At 52.4% G+C, this 20,208-nt stretch overlaps 4 protein-coding genes and 1 non-coding gene across 5 annotated transcripts; 3 read left to right on the top strand and 2 right to left on the bottom strand.

Annotated features, from left to right (window-relative positions):
• Positions 1-1,396: 1,396 nt before the first annotated feature.
• Positions 1,397-2,617, top strand: SMAC4_05142 (uncharacterized protein). Its single transcript, XM_003346834.2, has 2 exons — positions 1,397-1,795; positions 1,869-2,617. The coding sequence occupies exons 1-2, from the start codon at positions 1,453-1,455 to the stop codon at positions 2,081-2,083; spliced, it is 558 nt and encodes a 185-aa protein (XP_003346882.1). The 5' UTR covers positions 1,397-1,452; the 3' UTR covers positions 2,084-2,617.
• Positions 2,618-7,114: 4,497 nt separating this feature from the next.
• Positions 7,115-8,660, top strand: SMAC4_05141 (uncharacterized protein). The gene is made up of 2 exons (XM_003346833.2): positions 7,115-7,172; positions 7,515-8,660. Exons 1-2 carry the CDS (start codon positions 7,119-7,121, stop codon positions 7,848-7,850), a joined length of 390 nt encoding a protein of 129 aa, XP_003346881.1. The 5' UTR covers positions 7,115-7,118; the 3' UTR covers positions 7,851-8,660.
• A 1,296-nt stretch (positions 8,661-9,956) lies between these two features.
• Positions 9,957-11,598, bottom strand: SMAC4_05140 (uncharacterized protein). The gene has a single exon (XM_003346832.2). It carries the CDS (start codon positions 11,081-11,083, stop codon positions 10,421-10,423), a length of 663 nt encoding a protein of 220 aa, XP_003346880.1. The 5' UTR covers positions 11,084-11,598; the 3' UTR covers positions 9,957-10,420.
• Positions 11,599-12,024: 426 nt separating this feature from the next.
• On the top strand, positions 12,025-12,116 carry SMAC4_13338. Its single transcript has 2 exons — positions 12,025-12,060; positions 12,082-12,116. It is a non-coding gene; the product is annotated as a tRNA-Glu (tRNA).
• Positions 12,117-12,558: 442 nt separating this feature from the next.
• On the bottom strand, positions 12,559-19,432 carry SMAC4_05139 (uncharacterized protein). Its single transcript, XM_066090233.1, has 8 exons — positions 16,196-19,432; positions 15,792-16,038; positions 14,764-15,734; positions 14,166-14,705; positions 14,005-14,107; positions 13,619-13,950; positions 13,300-13,561; positions 12,559-13,246 (listed from the first exon to the last, which is right to left on the bottom strand). Exons 1-8 carry the CDS (start codon positions 16,256-16,258, stop codon positions 13,065-13,067), a joined length of 2,700 nt encoding a protein of 899 aa, XP_065946293.1. The 5' UTR covers positions 16,259-19,432; the 3' UTR covers positions 12,559-13,064.
• Positions 19,433-20,208: the final 776 nt, after the last annotated feature.

Raw genomic sequence — 20,208 nt, 5'->3', positions numbered from 1 at the left:
CGAGGAGGGCCCACGAAACTGGGGAGTCCGAGGCACCAGATGACGGCAGCGGTTGGTAATTCGCTGAGAAGCCCCGTCACGCGTGTCAGATAGTCGCGGGCTAACGAAGAGGTCGTGGAGTTTGACGTTCAGGTGTTGGCTGTGCGAGACACAAAGGCGTGGGCCCAAGCTGTCATGTGGATATGAGATAAATGGCGAGCAACCGGACGACGATTTGTCTCGGCTACGATGGTTGACATGTCTGTCACTTGGACTCGAGGATGGGGAAGATTGCAAGGATAAACCCGGACAAAGGGAAAGAAAAAACCAATCCTCGAGATGAAACGCCGTGAGGTCGTTGGTCGAGAGATGGCGGCAATGCTGCTCCAACACGCTCCGGCATAGCTCCGCGCCAACTGTTTCCATGATGCTGCTGAGCCAGCACGGACATGATGATCAGAACGTAGGCAACGAAGTGGGAAGTATGTAGTGTAGTTCTTTCGGCTCCACATTAGGCAATTTTGCGCGGGACATCGTGCGTGGTCATGAAAGAGATACTTCCGAGGAGGACCCTAGATCCTGCTCCACGCTACGCTCCCCCTGGAAAGTGGTATTTCAGGGACTTGGGGCTTTCGTTGTCATCTTGCTTTGCATGTGGATTTATCGATGTCGAGATTTCTTGAGCTGAATGATATCAGTACATTTGAACAGGTAAGAAGCAAATGTGCGGCGATTGGCAGGCGTAGGGATCGGGGAGCATTTACTGGAATCCTGCCAAGCAGAGATACTAGAAGATGGACAGTACCCGACCACTTGGTTGTGAATCGAAGCACTGAAGGTGGCTCGGCCGCACACGCTTGGCGTCGTTCCCGAGACATGATTCGTCGATTCGAAGGTGTGGCGCACCCCTAACATCCGAAATGTACCCTTGTGTACTTTTATTCTCGATACTGAGAAAACGCAAATTGTTTCCAGATCCTAAGCGTGTAGATTTCCTGTTAGCCCAGTCGGCTGGCTTAGCAGTACCCTGAATTCCAAGCACCAATGACCCGATCAGCCCTCTCCCTTCATACACATCGGAGAATGGCTAGCCGTCCGGTCGGTCACACTACTCCTGGGTGTTGGTGTTGGGGCGGCAAGGGTTGATGACTTACTACACTTGAGCCCGATCTTTTTCGGCGAAGGCTAAAGATAAGTCAAAGAATAAGAAATACTCCGGTCAAGATCTGGCGACAGCAGAATGAAATCGTTTATATATCTTGCCTTCGAACCTCTGAAAGGACGACAGAATATCCAGATCCAGACAACAAGAAGCATCTACAACAAGAAGTTAGCAGCACACTTTGACTTGATAAATACCAGCCGACTTTTCGAGTACGAACGTACCTTGCACACCTCAAGTGGCAACATCAGAACAGCCTCAGCACAAACATCACCAAAACATCAACCACCGCTCCTCCATATACCATCAAAATGTGCCACGGACACCCCGCCGGACACTCTTGCGGCCATACTTCGCTGCACTGGCACTACTGCCCAGCAGCCAAGATCGACCTCAACACCGGATATCAAGAGCAATGCAGCAACACGACCATGGCGAAAGAACAGCCCTCAAACGCCGGCTGCCCCTTGCAGAACTGTGACTTCAAGAACACCAACGGCAACTGGACATGCTGCCAATGCGGCTCCCCAAACACAACTGGGTGGTGTGGCGGCATGCTGCCGAGCCCACGATGGGAGAGGAATGCCCTTACCAGCGAGTGGCAATACATCCAGACCTGTGATCACATGTGCTGCAGGAACTGTCCCAGAGAGGGTATGTGATGGCCCCTCCTTCAATGACATGGAGAACTCGGACTTTGGTAGCAACAAGCTAACAGACAAACTAGCACCCGCTCCTGGCTCTACTCCCGAGAGCTCCAGGAAGAAGAGAAAGGACTCCAGCAAGCGCGGTACCAGGGGCCCCAGAGATGGTGTGTCCATGACCGCCGAGGAAGCCGGACAGTCAACTTCTTACGACATTGCGCTGGACTACAGCGGCAAAGAGAAGAAGCACAGCAAGGACAAGGAGTCGTCGTCAAAGTCGAGGTCCCGGAGGCATTAGCCGGTTGAAGTGTCCCGAGGTATGATGTCTGTGTTGAACATGGGAAGCTGGACAACATGACGGCGGATGCATTGCTTTTTTTTTGGTGCGAGTCATTGAACTTTGGAGCCAAAACCGGGAGGCTGCCTTCTCTTTGATGATACCCGTGGATACATGATACGCCACGTTCTGGGGTTAGGCGGCATCCATTGTTTTTCAGAGCATACGGGCAGCGTGCATCGAGGGCGCATAAAAAGAAAGGACCGTGACTCAAACTGGGACGGGAGGAGGATGAATGGTGGGGGAAGCAACGGTAACACCAACGGCGTTTTCCTTGGTTCAGGTTTCTTGTTAATCTTGGGCGGGTTCTGGATTCGGATTTTGTAATCAGGGGTTTTCGGTATGGGGGGCTCTGGGCGGCAGGGTCTCGACGTGTGCGTTTGCTTTTTGTCGTCTCATCATAGCAGGTTGTTGTTGTTGTTGTTGTTGTTGTTGCCAATCAGGGCCAACAGCCGGAGTTCTTGCAGATTGCGGGTCTAATCAAATATCTTGAACTTCGCTCTTTTTCCTGTCCCTGGTGCTCATGATCTCGAATGGTCTTGTGACGTAACGTAAATGACTGAGGTAGCGTTTTTGAGGACTTGGTTTGAGTTGTCCGTCGTTTTGTCGCTGTTGAGGACAATGGCAGCCATACCCGTTGTCTTGCGGCGGCTCAAGTGTAAAAAGATCTTGTGCCGCTGCCTGCCGTGTTTGTGTGATGGAAGCCATGATAGTGCCAACAGAACATCGTTGGTGGTGTGAAGACGGGAATATGAGAGAAGAAGGCCAGTGAGAGTGGAAGGGTGGAAAAAGATACGAGTAGGTGGAAAGCGGGCGGTGATGAAGTGATAAAGAACACGACCATGCTGATGCAAAAGCTCTTAGCCGCAATCGACAAGTACAGACGAGCCGCAATAGGACCCAGACGGGAGTGATGAGTGATTGATATGAAGCTATCGCATGCGGGCAAGCGGTGAAGCCGGCCTCTCTTGTGAGACCGTCGTGTGTCAAACAGTCTCAATCGGTCTGAGTCGGCAGCGTGCTTTCCACTTTCGGGGCACTACATGTGTAACAGGGACCATGCTCGAGCTGGGGTAATGCTGGGAATGTTTGGATAATGTTTGCCCGAAGCAGATCCTTTGGTGTTGAGGTTATCCAGGATAAGGTGGACAGTGAGGATCAGGGTGGTCGCACAGCCATGGTTGGAGTTGGACAAGTTGCCATGGTCAGTGTCCCTGACGAGAGGGTGATGATGGTGAGGAGAGGTGGAGGGGGTTGGAAAAGAAAGAAGGAGAAGGAAAGAGAAGCAGGGGAGAAATCTGGTGATGTTTCAAACTTGCATGGATTGAAGCAAGGCAAAGCGGGAAGGAGGACGTTCAAAATGAGTGCAGACACTCGCATATTTGAAAGTGAATGTACGAGGGAAGGAGCAGTGTGATCTTGAAGGGACTGAAGCACAGAAGCGAATTATCGTGACAGTCGACCACTGCAGTGCAACCGCAACCGTGAATGGCATGGATACGGAGGAAGTTGCGAATGATTGCAAAGGTCGTCTAAGCTGGAGTGGAGGTGTTGCCATTTCCAGTTTTGGGCCAAGAACATTGACGTCAATCGTACGATCACGGTCAGTGATGGCCAGTTCGCTTTCAGCAAGAGCGGCTAGTCAACCGCCTTCTCTGACTGGTCTCTGACGATCCGGGGCAAGAACGTGGCCAAGAACAGGCAAGAACGGCGAGCAAGCTCTACAAAGCCCACTGCAGTCCAGGCAACTTCAGGCAACCCGCGGCCTGGCCGCATCTTCACCGGCCACACAACTGCCAATTCGACGTTACATACACTTCTTTGCACGCATTGTGGCTGCACCGACGAGGAATGCTCCAGACTGACCGATCCCTCGCTGATGAAAGCCAGTCTAGGGTTGGGGGAATGCTAGGCAGAGTTGGGGCATTTTTGGCTCGCGAGATCCCCTCATTCAGCGCCTCGGTGACCTGTTTATACCCGGTCGCCTCGACACTCATTTCATGCGAGGTCGATCCGATTGCAGGCATACTGCTTGAGGGATTTCATCGACACAACGGTTGGCGATGGGTTGATGGTCCGTGGTGAATGTGGTGAAGGATGGTGAATGTTATCAGCATGAGATACCCGACAGTCCGACGATCGTCGGTCTTCGGTCAACACCCACAGAACTTGAAAGCCAACATCCGTTCGGGGAGTACCAATAACGCGATGACCGCTCTGGACGGCCTACAGCGGCAATGGTGTATCTGTTGGACTGTCGACATGGAGATATTCCTCCCTCGATTTTTCGAGATGATGGCGTCTCCGTACGACGCGCAGACAAAGAAACCTTGCCATGCGAGCGCCAAGTGGAATTGTTTCTCCCAAACTCGTCGTCGTTCCCTCGAATGAAACGCCCGACGTCTTATTTGTCTTACCGTGCCACGTGCTGTAACCGTCTGTGCGGCGCCTCGCTTCTATCTGGTACCTGTGCAAGGATGGAACGGCCAGAACACCGGATGGTGGTGAAAGCTGGGTGCGGCACGTTGATGTGCATCTGCTGGTCTCGGGGTTGTGGCCGCGGCGGGTGTCCTCAAAGACGGTGACGCGTGTGAGACCCAAGCAATTAACGACGGCGACAAGATGTAGCCAGGCGCCCAAGGTTGTACGTGGCATCTCCCTTCCCACGTGCCCGCATTACAACCATGAAAAAAACACATGGCTCTCCTCTGAAGAGATGCAATTTTCACCAGGGCTGTCTGTGCGGTCCCTACTCTATTAGCCGCTCACCCAATGGTTTGGATGCAAGAGCTCTCAATATGTTACCGGATCCAATCTTGAAGGATACTGGTAGCCGATCGACATTCCCTGAAAACGATATCTTGGTATTGAGCTATCGACAGGCTCTGGAAGGGACCCCCTCCATATACTGACCATGATATTGCCTTGATGTTGTAGTCGGTTGCGTCAACTGAGTGAGCAGCAAAGACGAGGATATGAGGGGCAGGAACAGCAACCCTCCGACCATCCTCATCCGTCTTGAACGCCTGCTGTTCCAAAGACACGAGTTGTCAAAAGTGTCGAGAGTTTGGAAGAGATAGAGAGGAATGTCAATAGTTCCCCGGTATCCATCATGGCACGGCGTGCGGTTGAAGTCTGCGGTGGAGCCGACTCTGGAACGTACCACTGCACGGCGACGGGACTGCCCCTGGATTTGTGGAGGGGTTCCACCGTTGATTGTTTGGTCGGCCCACCTCGATACGTGCGATCGGGCCAGACCAGAGCATCATGGCAGCCAAGACGGCGGTGTCAGCAGTGTTCAATTGAACACGAAAGAGGAAACGAAATGGAAGACCAATCGATCACAGAGTCGTGAACGAGGCATTTTTGTCTTGGGATGGGAAATCATCTTCGAGTTCCAAAATGTGCAACCGGCAATGCTCTCCATGTGACTGATATTCTGACTGGCCGAGGATGCGCGATCAAAGCTCATGGAGCTGATATCTCCGGGAGATCATCATGAGCAGCGCTACATGTGGCAGCTCGTTGCGATGGAAAATTCCCATGTGGTTCTCCGTCCCCGCATTATGGTCGTACCTAGGAAATGTCAGTTACGTTACTCAGCCCCGTCCGGATAGTACCTTGATCAATGCTATCGTGACCTTCGGTGTCGTTTTCTTTCGAAACTGCCATGCAAGCAATCACCTCACTGCGCCGTGACGAAGGTTGTTGACAACTCGGCTCTTGGTCTCCCTAAAATGTCAAAAATCCCGTCGTCCTTCGATAAAACCCCCTGGCCCGTCATTCTGCAGGAAGCTCAACGCTAACTAGGTAGCCCGTTAATGAATGGCTTCGAACGGCGACGAATGAGAGAAAAGAGAGGAACAATTTAAAGGAGGAGAGATGGAATGCATTGGGCCTTGGCCCGGCACTTTGTCAAGCCATGCCGAGCCATGCCACATGGCAACTGTGATGTCCCTGACGCCAGTGGACAAAAGAGATGGAGACGGGGCCCGACCGCGGTGTGAAAACACCCATCCCATTGGACTGAAGGTGGCACAAGTGCCTTTCCTGCCGGCCGGATCCCGTCCAATTCATGCACAAGATGCACTGACTCCAGCGCCGTGCAGCAAGTGGACATGCGTGGATTGAGGAGATGTTCCAGGCGTCCCCGGTGTTGTTACTGGTGCACAAAATATTCGAGATTGACATTGTGATAAATGACTGTCCGATATAATCCGATATTATTGAATAATTGATTACTTGACAGTCCGATCGATATTCGGTCTCTTGTCACTCCGTCCTTCCTTCCAATTCTCATTTGTCCAGACTCTAGACTGCCAGTCGTTGTTGGGAAGGAACACCGTTGCCCTGGGCTCCTTGCAGTTGGCTTCCGTTCTGGTCTCCAGTTGCCGACTGGAACCAACAACGACCTTCCAGGCTCCTTCCAGTCACTCCGTCAATCCGTCAATCCGTCTCTCTCCCTCTCCACTTCTCCCAATCGTTCATTTGCGGGCCCAATTCATTTCACTCATTCCACCTACCCCTCGAAATCCCATCCGTTCGTAACTTTTTGCTACCACTCCTCCAGCCAGATCAACGCTTGGCCCATCCGCCCATCGTCCGTCCCCCAGTCAATACGACTAGTCGAAAAACTAGTGACATCGACCAGACCAGACCCTGTAACGCCGTCCTTTTCCCCATTCAGTTCATTTAGCGATCGAACACCGACCAGCCCACGCTCTCTTCCAGCGCCCATCACCACCGCGTCCGGTAACATTTGGTAACATCGCTTGAGCTCGTCCGGCGGCGCCGCTCCTTTATTCGCCTTTTGATCGTCGCTGGCCCCCCCCCCCCCCCCCCCCCCCGGTCTACCCCGTCGGCCGTTTCAGTGGACAACAAGATTGCAGCGCACCCACCCGACCTATCGAACCGACATCACGTTTTTGGCCAGTGGGCAAGGGAAGAGAAAAACAAAAAGGAGATCCCCCCGAGCCCCGATTTACAATCGCCCGACATGTCCACCTCGTTCGATTCTGCCGATTCCTCTCGTCCCATGATGGCTCCCACTGTAAGTCACACGAATTGTCATGTAGCATGATGATCCATTCCCCTTTCCCCTCCCTCAAATCCAATCCTCTGCCCATTCCAGATGCGCCCAAATAGGTGAAATCCCTTGCCTATCCGTGGTTGCGACCGCTGAGTCAGGCCGGGCGATTACGTTCCGGGACTAGAGTGACTAGCTCAGAGTCGCCTGGCGCGGTCGTAAAAACAAAATGGGACAGAGACGGATAAAACAGGCACGGATAAAACAGACACCTGGACATATTCTCTACAACTACTTCGCTTTACACTTTTACATTATCCATACACTCGACTTCGACCCAAACTGACAATGTCCGCTCCTTCCCAGACCCAAAACCGCGCCTCCGTCCGCCTCTCCATGGCGCCCTCCGTGGCCCACTCGGTTGCGCCCACCTTCTGCACCACCGACAGCGCCGTTGCTGAGATCACCGACATTGGAAATGGACTCGACCGCATGGAGAACAAGGCTCTGACACAGCAGCGCGTGCACCTGTCCGAGGAGAAGAGCGTCAACCTGCAGAAGCTCGCTCTGGGCGCCAAGCTGGAGCGCGCGCTCGACCGTCGCATGTCCAGCCAGGATGCCGTCATGAGGCCGCGCAAGCCAACAATTACCGCCGCTTCGAGTGTTGACCTCAACGAGAAGGAGAAGGTCGAGATGATCTGATTTGGCATCTTGAGTCAGGGGCATGGGGCACACCGGTCGGGCAGAGCGAATCGGACAAAACAAGCAAACGATTACGCGACATGACAAGAGAAGAACATCGCGTGGCTCTGGGATGCTCGACCGGTTGGTCGGGGAAAGCGCCCTCCGCTCTCCGTTCAGCCCGCCTGCATAATGCCGTTCCGCACGCTGTCGGGGACATTGCGCTGAGGCCGGCCACAGAATACGAGGACAAACAAGATCACAGAACAAAATCTTCCTCATCCGCCCGAAACACCAAACGCGAACCCATTGGCCAACAAACACGCCGCGCCGAGGATTTGAGGAGAGACGTCACATCGAGGGACAGTGATAAGGGTTTGGAGAAGGCAACCTGCAGATTGGCCAGATACGCTCGATTGCAGATACCGGGGGCGTTGTACTACTACATTTTCAGGGTCTTTGAACTATCATGGCGTTGTTTTTTCACATTGGGTCATCATATCACATTTCATCAAGGAGGAAACATTCGGGCTATCAAGGACGGAACTTGGAAGCCCATAACAGGAATACGGAAATTTCAGTTAGAGAGGAGACAAGACATAAGGGGCAGGGGACGAAAACCGAGAAGAGGATTTCGAACACCAGGCGAGCAGCCAGCAGACATGCTTACTACTTTACGCTGATGGATGGAATGGGTTACGTTACAGGATTTGTGCAAACGGTACGGCACGCTCGAATGGTGCTGTACCAGTTACGAGATACGTAGTAGTGGACAGGAAGTCTTAGTTATCAATGACGGAGATAAAAATATAAAAAAAGTTTGGAAGGTTGAATTGTGCTTGCATTGCATGCTTGCATGGAGGTCCTTCGGGGTATCAAGTCCCGAGTGCATGCAAACTTGCAATGTTTTACATATCTCCCGTCTGCAGTAGGTACGTCATGCAGAACTTAATACTCGGGTGCATCCCACGTGGTCAAGTTGTCGAGTGGTCGTCATACAATAAAGGAAGGCCAAAGATGGACTGAAGCGTCTCTTATTTGGATTCATAATAGGAAGATTCTAAGGTAAGAGTGCGAATGCTCGCCTGGACTGTCCTAAGGATTGCACTCTAAACTAGGACAAGTAGGTAATGTAATGACTGTCACAGCTCGTGTAAAGTAAACTGAACTGAACAAATCGAAACAGACCACAAGATTTCCGAACGATCTGTACCATTACATATGCCTCCTTTCCAAGCTCTAATGCAGTTCATACCTAGTCTGGTCTACTAAACATACTTGATAGTCGGGTGTAAGTAACTCGCAAAAAAGTTAAGATCGCCAACGGGACAGTCATGTCGTAGGCACATATCCGTATAGGATAGATAGTAGGGTACATGCTAGAATAGAATGGCCACCGACATTATCATTCATGATCCCAAGACTAGGTTTTCATATTCCACGCCACGCCTCCCTATATCCGGGCAAGTCCCAAGACGGGATATTACTTTTGCAGTCGTTAGTCGGTAACATAGGAAAAATCCACTGCTTGCTTCCTTCCAGTTTTATAACCCCCCCCCCCCCCCCATTCCGAGGCCTCAGCGGGAGTTGTTTTTTTCCCCACTCCTGAATCGGTCGGCGCGAAACAAAAACATCAAAGGGTATAGAGAAGGAACAGATCGGTGTTTATTCCTGACTCTTCCCAATCTCAACTCTGCGCGCGAATTATTGCGATCAAGTGCTTGTAGGTATTGGTTCCCTTAGTGCCTTGTCTTGTTTTGTCTGTCCCTGGAGGATGGTGATATATGTCACAGTTTCTGGCTCGGATTGTAAAGAAGCTAGGGAAAGGCCTTGCAACAGCGGATTGAGCAGTTTGTATCGGAATGTCCGTGTTCAGTTTACTCATATGGGTGGGTACCTTAGCTGGATATCACTTGAGGTTACCGAACCAGTAGTCTCTCAGCCTCCTCCTCTTGTATCTCTTCGGGTAGGATTATGGTTTGGGTTCTGGATGGTAAAGTGGTGGTTCGGTCTATGACAAGTAGTTGGTTTGGGGCAACGCAAAGGGGAGTCACGTAGCGGAACAGCCCATACACCCTCTGTCCGAATAATGACTTCCAGACTGCACGCATATGGACAGTTTTCATCTGGAACCATGTTTGTTCAAGTAAAGAAAAATCCCGATTATTTGTACCTAACGCCTTAACGCGCGCAACTTCATAACTAAAAAGACGCCGACTGTTGACAGCGTTGTGTGGTGTGTCCCAAAAAGATGTAATACATGAAAACAACAAAGTTTCTCTTTCTGCGTGCGTGCGCGCGTGTTCCCCTCCCTCCGTCAAAGGCAGTAAGCTAGTAAGTAAGAAGATACGCCGCCAAATTTCCACTTCCAAGTCACAACTCCTCGCCCAGAACTTCCACTCCATCTCGTCGCACCCGTTTCAAGCAGCTCCACACCACGCCTCTCTCCAGCTCCAGTCTCCTCCAATATACCCTTCGCAGCCTTCTATGCCCGATCATGATCATGATCATGTTTCCCCTGCCGTGCCTGTCGCGCCAATAATTCACCTCCCTTCCTACCATTCAAGTTCCCAGCTTTCATCTAGGCGTGCTCACTCCTCCTTATGACCAGCACCAGCACCAACACCAGCCTTCAATTCCAGCCTCTTCTCAATCTCCCTCCCCAACTCCGCCAACTCCTTCTCCTCGCCCTCAACCTCCAGTCCCCGACCAACCCACTCCCTCGCCTCCTCCAACCTTCCCATCTCCAACAAACTCTTACCGCGCCGAAACCACGCCTTCGCATTCCCCACCCTCTTGGCCTCCACGCTCGCCTCCGCATCAACAGCAGCCTCAGGCCACTCCTGCAACCACATGTGCGCCTGCGCCCGATTACTAAACAAACTATGCACCTCCTCCCTGACCAGCTGGCTGGGTTCCCAAAGCGGGCGCGCAAGCGCCATTTGGATACCGAGGGTATAAAACTTGGTGGCCTCGGCGTACTTTTGTTTCTTGTACTCGGCGTTTCCGGAGTCGCGCAGCTTGGATACCTGAGCGGAACGCTTGGGGTTTACGGGGATAGGAGGGGGCGGGACCAGGTGAGGCGCGTCCATGGCGTGCAGGGAGCGGTGCAGCGCGTTGAGGGCTTCGAGTTCGGTTTCGAGGGCACGGGTTTGCACGCTGGAGAGACCGGCGCGTGGGGAGAGGGAGATGGATTTACTTTGGGGGTCCATTGTGAGGGGGAGGTGGGTGTAGGTGTCGAGGTCTTCGGCCATTTTGAAGGTTTTGGCGGTTTTGTCGCGATAGCGAGGGGGTTGGTTTGAATGTGATGGTTGGGCCGGGCTGGGCTGGGTTGGGGGTTGATCGATCGGAAGACGGACGATGTGTCTTGGTCGTGGACTTGAAGATGTCTCGGTCTCGGTTGGGAAAGCCGAGCGTGGGAGGGTTGATCGTTCGGTTGGAATGTATTTGTTCGACGACCGAGATGTGATTGCGCAGCGACGATCGGATTATTATTTGGTCGTCAGGATTCTCGTTTTTGTCGCGAAAGGAGTGGTTTACAAGTCGCGGATGTGGTAAGTAAAAGGCCGCGGGGTATCGAAGTCGAGGATGCGTTGAGGAAGGATGATGTTGTGGTGACAACTTGTGAAAGGACAGGTCCCACAAGAGGACAGCTCGCAGCTCGGCAGCTTGCCGCCAAATGATGGGCATATTGAATGAACTGGCCAAATCGCGGCTGGCCATCTTATCGATAGTCATCCGGCAGGCAGCGCGGGTGGGCGTTTGGCAATGACTAAGCAGAACCCCTGTTCCTTTGATCGGCGCCGTGGCTGCTGCGTTCCTTGCATGACCGATTGCCGTGGCCCGGAAGAGGATCGAAATGACGGATCAACGCATGCAAGACAAACGCCAACATGTACAATGTCTGTTGGGCCTTGTGACTTCTCTCTAATGGCTTCTTCCGATATCATCGTCTCGTCCGTTTGCAATCACTTCTCCAAGACTGAACAAGCTCTCATCTCGAAATTCATCAAGGATCCCCCATTGACATCCCCAGGGGCCCACCCACTTACACCAAAAATCCAAAGTCCAGACCCTCACGGCCTCACCAAGTCCACCCAGTCACCCACACCAGCAAATTTTCAAACCACACTTCCAGGTGATAACTACAACTTCCGAACCCACACTTCAATAACATCGGACCATATCAGTTCAATCGGGTATGGTGTAGCGGTAACATCGTTGACTCTCACTTCTCAGGAGTGACTGCTCTCTCAACAGCCCCGGGTTCGACTCCCGGTATCCGAGTCTCAATATCTTTTTGTCGATTGCTTTTTCTTTTTTTTTTCTTTTTCTACCATGAGAACAACTATCATCCTACAACACTACCTTCCTACTCGATATGATTTTGTCCTTTCTTCCTTCTGGTCACCGTTTTCAGCTATCTTTTTCTCTCTCTTACGGAACCTCCAATCACAACTACATGCAAGAATTTGTCTTCAACAGCCGAACGCCCTTGGCCCCAAGCAACATCCCCACTGTTCTGCCCAGGATCAACCCACAAAACAAGAGCTGAAGGAACTGCACCTCTCAGGGGCTTTGTTTACAATACAAGACCAACCAGTTCACGATAGGAAGCTGACAAGTTCCCAGGTGGGGCAGAAACAGTCGTCCAAGCAACGTCACCGACGACGGCACTCCATCAAAAGCAGCGCTTGAACCGCAATTTTGCCGATAACATGGAAGCTACAAGCAAAGTTCAGCATCATGCAACAACATCATGTGTCATTATTGGCGAAACACTAACTGACAGGCCCTTGCGCGGGCAACAGCAACCACAATCTTTTTCCTATCCTTGAGACCCTCGGTCTCTCTGTCTGCTGGTCCGTCTGCCCTCCTTGATTATCAAGACCTGAAGCACAAGGGCTGAAAGGAGAACAGGCGGAATGATGAAATCTAACTAACTTCTTGGGGGTGCACCGGTGCTATGGTGAAAAAGGAGTGTTCGTTGCCGTGATTGTCTTGGTAGAAGAGTACGAAGCGCGCAAGATGGGGGGAAAACGAAAAACAAAAGCGCCACACTACATGGACAGTCTTTCCATCCCCAATGCTTGATGCCAATGCAGAGTCAAAAAACGGTAGCCGAAAGAAGAAAAGAACGAGCCAACAAAAACTTTGTTCAAGACACATCCAAACAAGGAATAATCTCAACATGACTGTCAATATCTTGGACAGGAAAAAAGAAGTGAGGGCCAATCAAGGCGACTGAGATGGTCTAGGCGGTGTATACTCACGCCCAACACTCGGCTTAGCGCGGGTAAATGTCTCGGGAGGTGACCACTGTGAATCCCTGGTCGAGGTTGAATCGAACATCCGCGATACCCAGTACAGTTCGTGCTCCCAGCAGCCTTGGGCTGGGGTTTTTGGAATGCTATCCACTGTGTCCGAATTAGCATTGACTCTCATTATCCTACATTACGACAGCACTTACACTTGGTCCTTCCTGTGTTCGGGTCAACGCTCTTCAGCTGCTCAACAGTCCACCACAGAAGATCGGCTTGCTCTGGCTCCAGAGTGCTTAGCTTGGTATCGACTCTCTTATCCCAGTCTAAGCACATGAGGTCGGTGCGCTTGAAGTACTGCCAGTAGGCCAAAAGAACCACACCTCCATGCTGTACCTCTTCGACGAAAGCACTTTCGACAAATTCAGAGGGAGAGTCCTGACCTGGCGCAATTGGTCCATAACGGGTTTGCTACAAAGCGAAGGTTAGCTCGCCTTGTTACTGCCACCCAATATGGAGTTCACAAACCTGTTGCGTGCCACCCGAGTTATCTCTCACACGACGATACCGATCAAACGAGATGCAGCTGACTTGATGCAGGAACAAAAAGGTCACCAGATAAATGACGAACCAGTTCTGCATGTCACTCGATGTGATGAGCTTCTCGTAAAGCTTCAGCACACGGGGAGCGAGATTTTTATAAATGCGCTCATGACGAATGCTATCGAACTGGGCGACAATCATGCGTGGCACATCGACGCGACCGTAGAGCGGGTAGTCATCCTTGTACACCGGATGCATGTCAAGCGTGTCGGCCATATCGGTGCTTTTTTCCAGCCATGCGGACCCTATGCCATGGCCTTGGGAACTTCATCAGCATTGTTATTCAAGACAATGACGGGGAGGGTACCTACGGATAGCAAACCAGAGACGGACTGCACTTGTTAAAAGCTCTCCCTGGTCCTTCTGACACTTGGCATCTTTGTCGTTCTTGTTGTTTGTGTCTTCTGTCGTTTTCTAAACAGAGTTACGTCAGTGACGTTAACCAACGCAGTATAGTATGTGAAAGACCTACAGTGAGTTCGTGGCATTTCTCGGCAATGATGGCAAAAGTCCGCTTCACGATTTCATCAGACTTTTCCACAGCCTCCTCAAGACCATGCACCGCGTTGGCGTTGATGTATGAATTGAACTGCGCCGCGGCCTTTTCCACATTAACCAGACAAAAGGGCTGCAAAGGCTGAACCGCGGGATAGCCGTTGGCGACATATCTTCGCTCATTGATATCTGTGGGAGCCGGATTGAAGCGACGGACTTGCAAAACGATGGGCGCCTTGCATAGTGGTACGACCACCTTTGGTTCGTTGCACAACCCCTGAACCATCATGACTTGCCGAACAGGGCCCCATTGGTCACGCTTATCGATATCTACGACCTGAGTGTGGGTGAAACGTTTCGTCAAGTTCAACCCGCCGGCGCGGAAGATCCTTATCCCAATGATTTTGTCGCGAATACAAGGGATATTGTGGATGGTCTTTTTCGAATCTTTGGAAAACGCGAGGCATGATTGACACGGAGCATCACGGTTGTTCGGCTCCGATGGGTTGGGGTGGCACTTTTCTCCGATTAGCATGTGTGAAGTAGTATTTTGCTGTGGCATCGACAGTACTTACCCGAATTCGCTGATTGTGGCATCTTATACAGGCGCCCATGCTACGAGTGTCGCACGTTGCTTTCCGCTTGTCTTCTCTCAGGGGGCCACGCTTCTTCTTATCGAGAGAGCCTCTCCGCAAAGCATTCTCTGCCATGTCCGAGTTACCGGTGCCGGCCAAGCCCATGTTGGACTCGGTCAGGGTATGGGAGAGATCCTCATAAGAGCCGCCCAATGGTGTGGAAACAGGGACCACTTCACGATCTTCAAAGTCGGAGTCGTCTACTAGCTCTTCCTTCGCGGTTCCATCTCCCATGTCCTTCACGACCTCCACCCATCGTGGCTGTTGTTGTATAAGGCTGTGATCCTGTTGATACCCAGATGACGACGTGACAGGCACCATCATGGGGGTATCTGTCGGCGCAATGATGGGACGATTCACCTCAGACCCTTGCATGGCATGAACTCGGCCATACGCGAAGGTCTGGTCCATGGGAACTGAGAAACGGGAGTTGTGCAGATTTGGCTCGGATAAGGAGGTATTGTTCAAAGCATCGTAGACGTTCAACTGACTCTGTGGCGGTTGGAAGACATAGGTCATGTGGCTGTGACCTTGAGGATGGAGATAGGAAGAGGGCATGGACTTATCACCATGATGGGATAATGAAGGGGAAGATATAACGAGCGTCGTGTGGGGCTGCATGGGATCACAGAAGGTGACCGGCTCGTGGGCATAGTTGTCGGCTCTGTGGCCCATCCCCGAGGCGCCTGGCGCTCTGAAACCATCACCACCAGGGGGGTCGTCGACCCTGAAGTAATTGATCGACAAGTGATAGGTATTCTCTGGAGTAGGGGCAACTGCAGTTGACTGGGAGAAATAATGGGGTTGAGTTACCGGGGAATGCGGAGCCAAGGCCGAGCACGCTTCTGAGACGTTGCTCCGTATTGCTGGGCCTGGGGGCGGATAGTGGATTGGATCGTAGTGGCTCGGGTCTGCAAAGCTAGTGAGAGACCGGTCTCGACAGTGTTTGCCCGATTGACGAAACATACCTGGCAGCGCGCTTTGCGATGCATTTTGGCCCGCATGATAATATGCGCCAAACTCCTCTAGGCTGGGGTTACGACCGGGGAAAGGGTACGGCGCGTCCTGTGCCCCTGGCAGCGAGGCAGAGGTGAAAGGGCTGAGACCGGGGAAGCTACGGACATAGCCCCCAAAGTCCCCTTCTCGTTTTCTTTTATTTGAGCGGATATCAGCACCTGCCGGGCCTGATGTGTAAGATATCGTAGGATGGAAAGTCTGGTGTTGAGCGAAGCACGGGGTACTGTTAGCCAAGACAGTAGTAGGACTGGGTCCAAAACTCTGGGCAAGCAATCATGCTAGTCGTCCCTGAGAACGTCAAAGGGGGGGGGGGGACAGCAAAGGCAGAGAGTGTGTGGGAAGAGCGGGTACTTGCATGTGAAGCCGGCCTTGCAGCGAGCAAGGAGGCATTGTAGCCGGCGTTGTTTGGGTGGTCCATCTTGTGTTCCCCGAGTTCGACGTAAAGCAATTACCTAGATAGGGGTGGACGGTTGGTGGCCTGTGTCGTGTCTGAGGATTGGCCGCCTTGAGACGACTGTGGTTATCGAACCCAAATGCAACACGCGAGTTGATGTGACGACGAGGGGTGCTCATCCACGGGGGTCAAACCGGGACCGCGCTGGATCTAACAAGCGTAATTCGTCGCGGCAGAGGTGATTGTCATGGAGCGGGACGAGAGCAGCCTGCGAGCACCCAGACATGGCAAGGCACGAGGGAAGCCGGTGAGAATGACGAGCCGGATAGGCAAATCCTGTGGGGTCGGCTCGGCTTCTCGGGAGGTAAGGTCCTGTTGGAGTAGGTAGGACTGTAGGAGGAGGACCACGCAGCACGTTGCACGAGGGCGGCCAACAAGGGGGGGAGCGTCGATGAGACGAGAAGGGGGCAGAAGGGGGCAGAAGGGGGCAGAACGGCCCAGCAAAACCAGGCGGAGGAAATAGAGGCGACGAATAGAGACGAAGGCGGGCGCTCAATCTGGAGAGGTACGTGCTCGGACGTCAAAGGCGGGCCTGTGGATGAAGCAGCCCTGGTCGTGACCCAAACACGGGAGCGTCCGAAGGAGGAGTGGAAGCACTGGAAGGAAAAACCTGGGTGTTTGGGTTTGGGGTTGCTGGCTTCCGCCTGGGCTTGCCGCGAGGTTGCGTTGACGGGACACAAAGGTTAAGCTTGATTCCAAGAGGTGTGGTTGTGCGAGAGTAAGGAAACAGGTTTGGCTGTCCGAGCTCAGCGCAACATATCTGTCTTGGGGCCCCTTGATTTGTCAACAGAGAGACGAGGCGGAAGAATGAGAGTGGCCTGCAGTTCGAAAAGAAAACGTGTGGGAAGGGCAAAGCGAGCGTGCGTGTGTACGATACTTTGGGGAGCAGAATAGAACGAAAAAAACGTGAGCGTGGGAGGCGGGCACTGTCAGTCAGGTCTCTCTCTATTACTAGTACTAGTAGTACCAAGCCCGACGGGGCGCAAATGGGAGAGCCGAGAGAGTTGGGCTGGGTCTCTCTACCACCACATTTTTGCTGACACTGCTGATAACCAGGGGAGTGGACTACCTAGGCGAGTGTGTGCCAGGATGTTGAACGTGACTTGCCGTTGCGAAGAGGATGTGTGAGAGGCCAGAACCTGAGCCAGACGTGGGAGGGCGGCTTGTACTACGACGTAGGCATGTGTGTGGTGCCCCGCCACCTGTGATACGTGAGATGATAGGGGACCGCCCGAGATAACAGCCGGGATCGAGGTCAACGAGGGGTAGCTGTCGACAGCCGAGTGTCTGTGATGGAAATGAAGAGTCGTAGACTCAGTTGGCGGCGAGATTTCCGAAACAGGTGATTGACCAATCTCCTTCGTGTAAATGTTCGTGGACGCCTTCTTTTACATGATCACTCTTTTCCATTTCCACTTTTGCTTGCTAGGCCACGGCACTATTAGTAGCAGCGCAACAGACGAACTTTGTCTGGACAAGTCAACAGGCTATCTGTCAGCCTGTCAGGGGTCTTGATCTGTTGTGTTGGGTGTCCTGCCTCGTGTATTGTAAGGGAAGCTGGATGTTGGATGTGTCCATGAGGCCATCCACTGTTGCATTGGCATGTCGATACCCTCATGCCATAACACGACTTGTTGTCACGGAATGTGGGTTCCTCTTTTTTGCTGGGTAAGGGACCTTGAGGTTCTATTGTCGGCGATCAAAGGCTTGTCCTGCGTGGAGTGGGAACGGTGAAAAGCTCGCCACTGCTCACGGCACTTGGAAGCAACCCAACGACCAACGACAACATGTCCTCCTGGGGGCAAGACCCTGACTTCAAAGGATCCAAGCATTCTCGTATCTCGCGGTCATGATGCTTTCATCGAGGACGAGATATCGTGAAGGGATAAGAATACCATTTCGGAGTACGACAATGACGCTGGAAAACAACCTCATAACTTGACTCCCAGTCAACAACAATGACAGGTTGTGGAATTTGCCAGGGCGCCCTTACGCTGTTGGAACCTGGTATCATAGTCTTGATGTCGTGTAATGGTGGGAAGACTTCCGAGTCGTGACATATTGTCAACGATCGGTGGTTCTGCGTGAACAAGTGAGAAAAAGCAGCATCCAATGCGCGGGTGGAAAAGGCGAGGAAAGTCACCACAGACAGTGAGGTGGGAGGAGAGACCACAAAAAGACCAGGAGGGTCATGCTCGACGAGGAGGAGAACACTCCAGCCGGTGTCTCTCATTGGACCATGGCCTGGACCAGTCAATCCAATGGATGCAGCCACCAGAGAGAATGGCGGGGTTGCGTTGCGACTCTGCGAAATTCCCGAAGTTGAGGTTGCAAATGGAGACGAAGGAAGCCAGCGACCTCGATGATCCATGCCGCCCTTCGATGCCCCTTTGTGGCACGACCACCAGAGATACTACTTCACGCATTCATGTTTCGTTCTTGCGCATCATTTTCCTGCCCGACACTTTTGACACATCTAGCATCATCTGATGGCATCTGGCAGAAGACCAGTCCAGATCCACCGTCCGACGAGTCACAAATGATAGCAGCCTGGAGACGGAGGGAAGAAGACGGGCAGTCAGGCAGAGGCCGCAGAGGAAGGAGTCAAGTCTGGCAAATTGAAAGATGGCTGGATGCTGTGCAAGTTGGAGGACACCTTCCTCACGGAGGGGACAAATGGAGGTGCTCAGTTCGTTGGATACCACTAGGGAAAGAATGGTTCCGTTCCGTGTCAATGCAGTTGCCATTGCCACTGCAGTCACGGTGCATCATGTTCGGCCAGCGATCTCGGATTGCAGTTGAGGGAAACCGGTGTGTGCGACGTGAGCGTTTTCCTTCCATATCTGGGGCTCAAACTGCATCAGTTCCATTGAGGAGACCACAGGCAGCAAGTGAAGCCCTCCACAACTGCCACGCTTGACAGGAAACTCGACAGAATGACAGTACCAACAGTACGTACCGTACCTTGTTACAATTCGGCAAACTGAATCGTCCACCGGTGAGGCCTCTGAGACGTACAGCGCTGGCACCAGATACCCGGTAGCATGTTGTCGGTACGATGAACTACGTGCAGCAGTTCCTACTTCCTAGACGCAGTTCTTGCAAATCCTGTAATCGTATCTCGCTTGTTGTTCGGAGGGAAAAAAAGAAAAAAAAAAGATTTGACGGGGTCAGAAGCGCACCAAGGTTTGGCGCCTGGGTGGAAGCCGAATGGAGTTGGATGATGTTGGTTCTGTTGACCGCGTAATGACGATCTTCCTCCTTGGTAGTTCCACCATCTGGAGCTACCTGCACTTGGCCCACTCTTACTGCAGACAAGAAGTACCTTTGATATGGGGCAGCCATTGACAACCATACGTACATACAGCTCATCTTACGTGCTGCATGTACGGTGTTGAAACATACAGTGCCTGCCGCCACTTACTGTCTCATATGCCAAACGGACGGTTGGCTTGTTGCTCCTTTCCAAGTCGTCAACGCGCTCGAAGACGGATTGAAGTCGGCGGACGCAACAGTCATCTTCCCCCAGTAACACAACTTGAGGTTCCGTCTGCCAAGCAAAGAAAGCAACCTCCAAAGAGATTTGGAGCCAACGAACTTGGAGCAATCAGCATTCAGGCCAGTCTCCATCTGGGTCTCCATTCGCAACATCGCTCGTCCATCAACTGTCCATCGACCCTGTGATGGCGTCTTGTCCTCCACGCCGGCTTCCACCCTGACTTTCTTCAACCTCAAACCTCAGACCAGGCCGCCGGTACTTCGAATCAACCCAATCAATGGCGCCGTTTCGTCCGGACGTGGTCGATTGACGACAGATGGACCATCTCGCATGTCGCCAATCTTCCCACCTTCTCGTGGACCTGGAAAGGAAGCCCACTTTCCATGGCTGCCACCACACTCTTTTTTTCCAAATC

The sequence above is a fragment of the Sordaria macrospora genome, chromosome 2 (assembly GCF_033870435.1).
Source record: "Sordaria macrospora chromosome 2, complete sequence".
Taxonomy (NCBI): domain Eukaryota; kingdom Fungi; phylum Ascomycota; class Sordariomycetes; order Sordariales; family Sordariaceae; genus Sordaria; species Sordaria macrospora.
The sequence above is the reverse complement of the archived record's forward strand: the minus strand, read 5'-3'. Positions and strand labels throughout refer to the sequence as shown.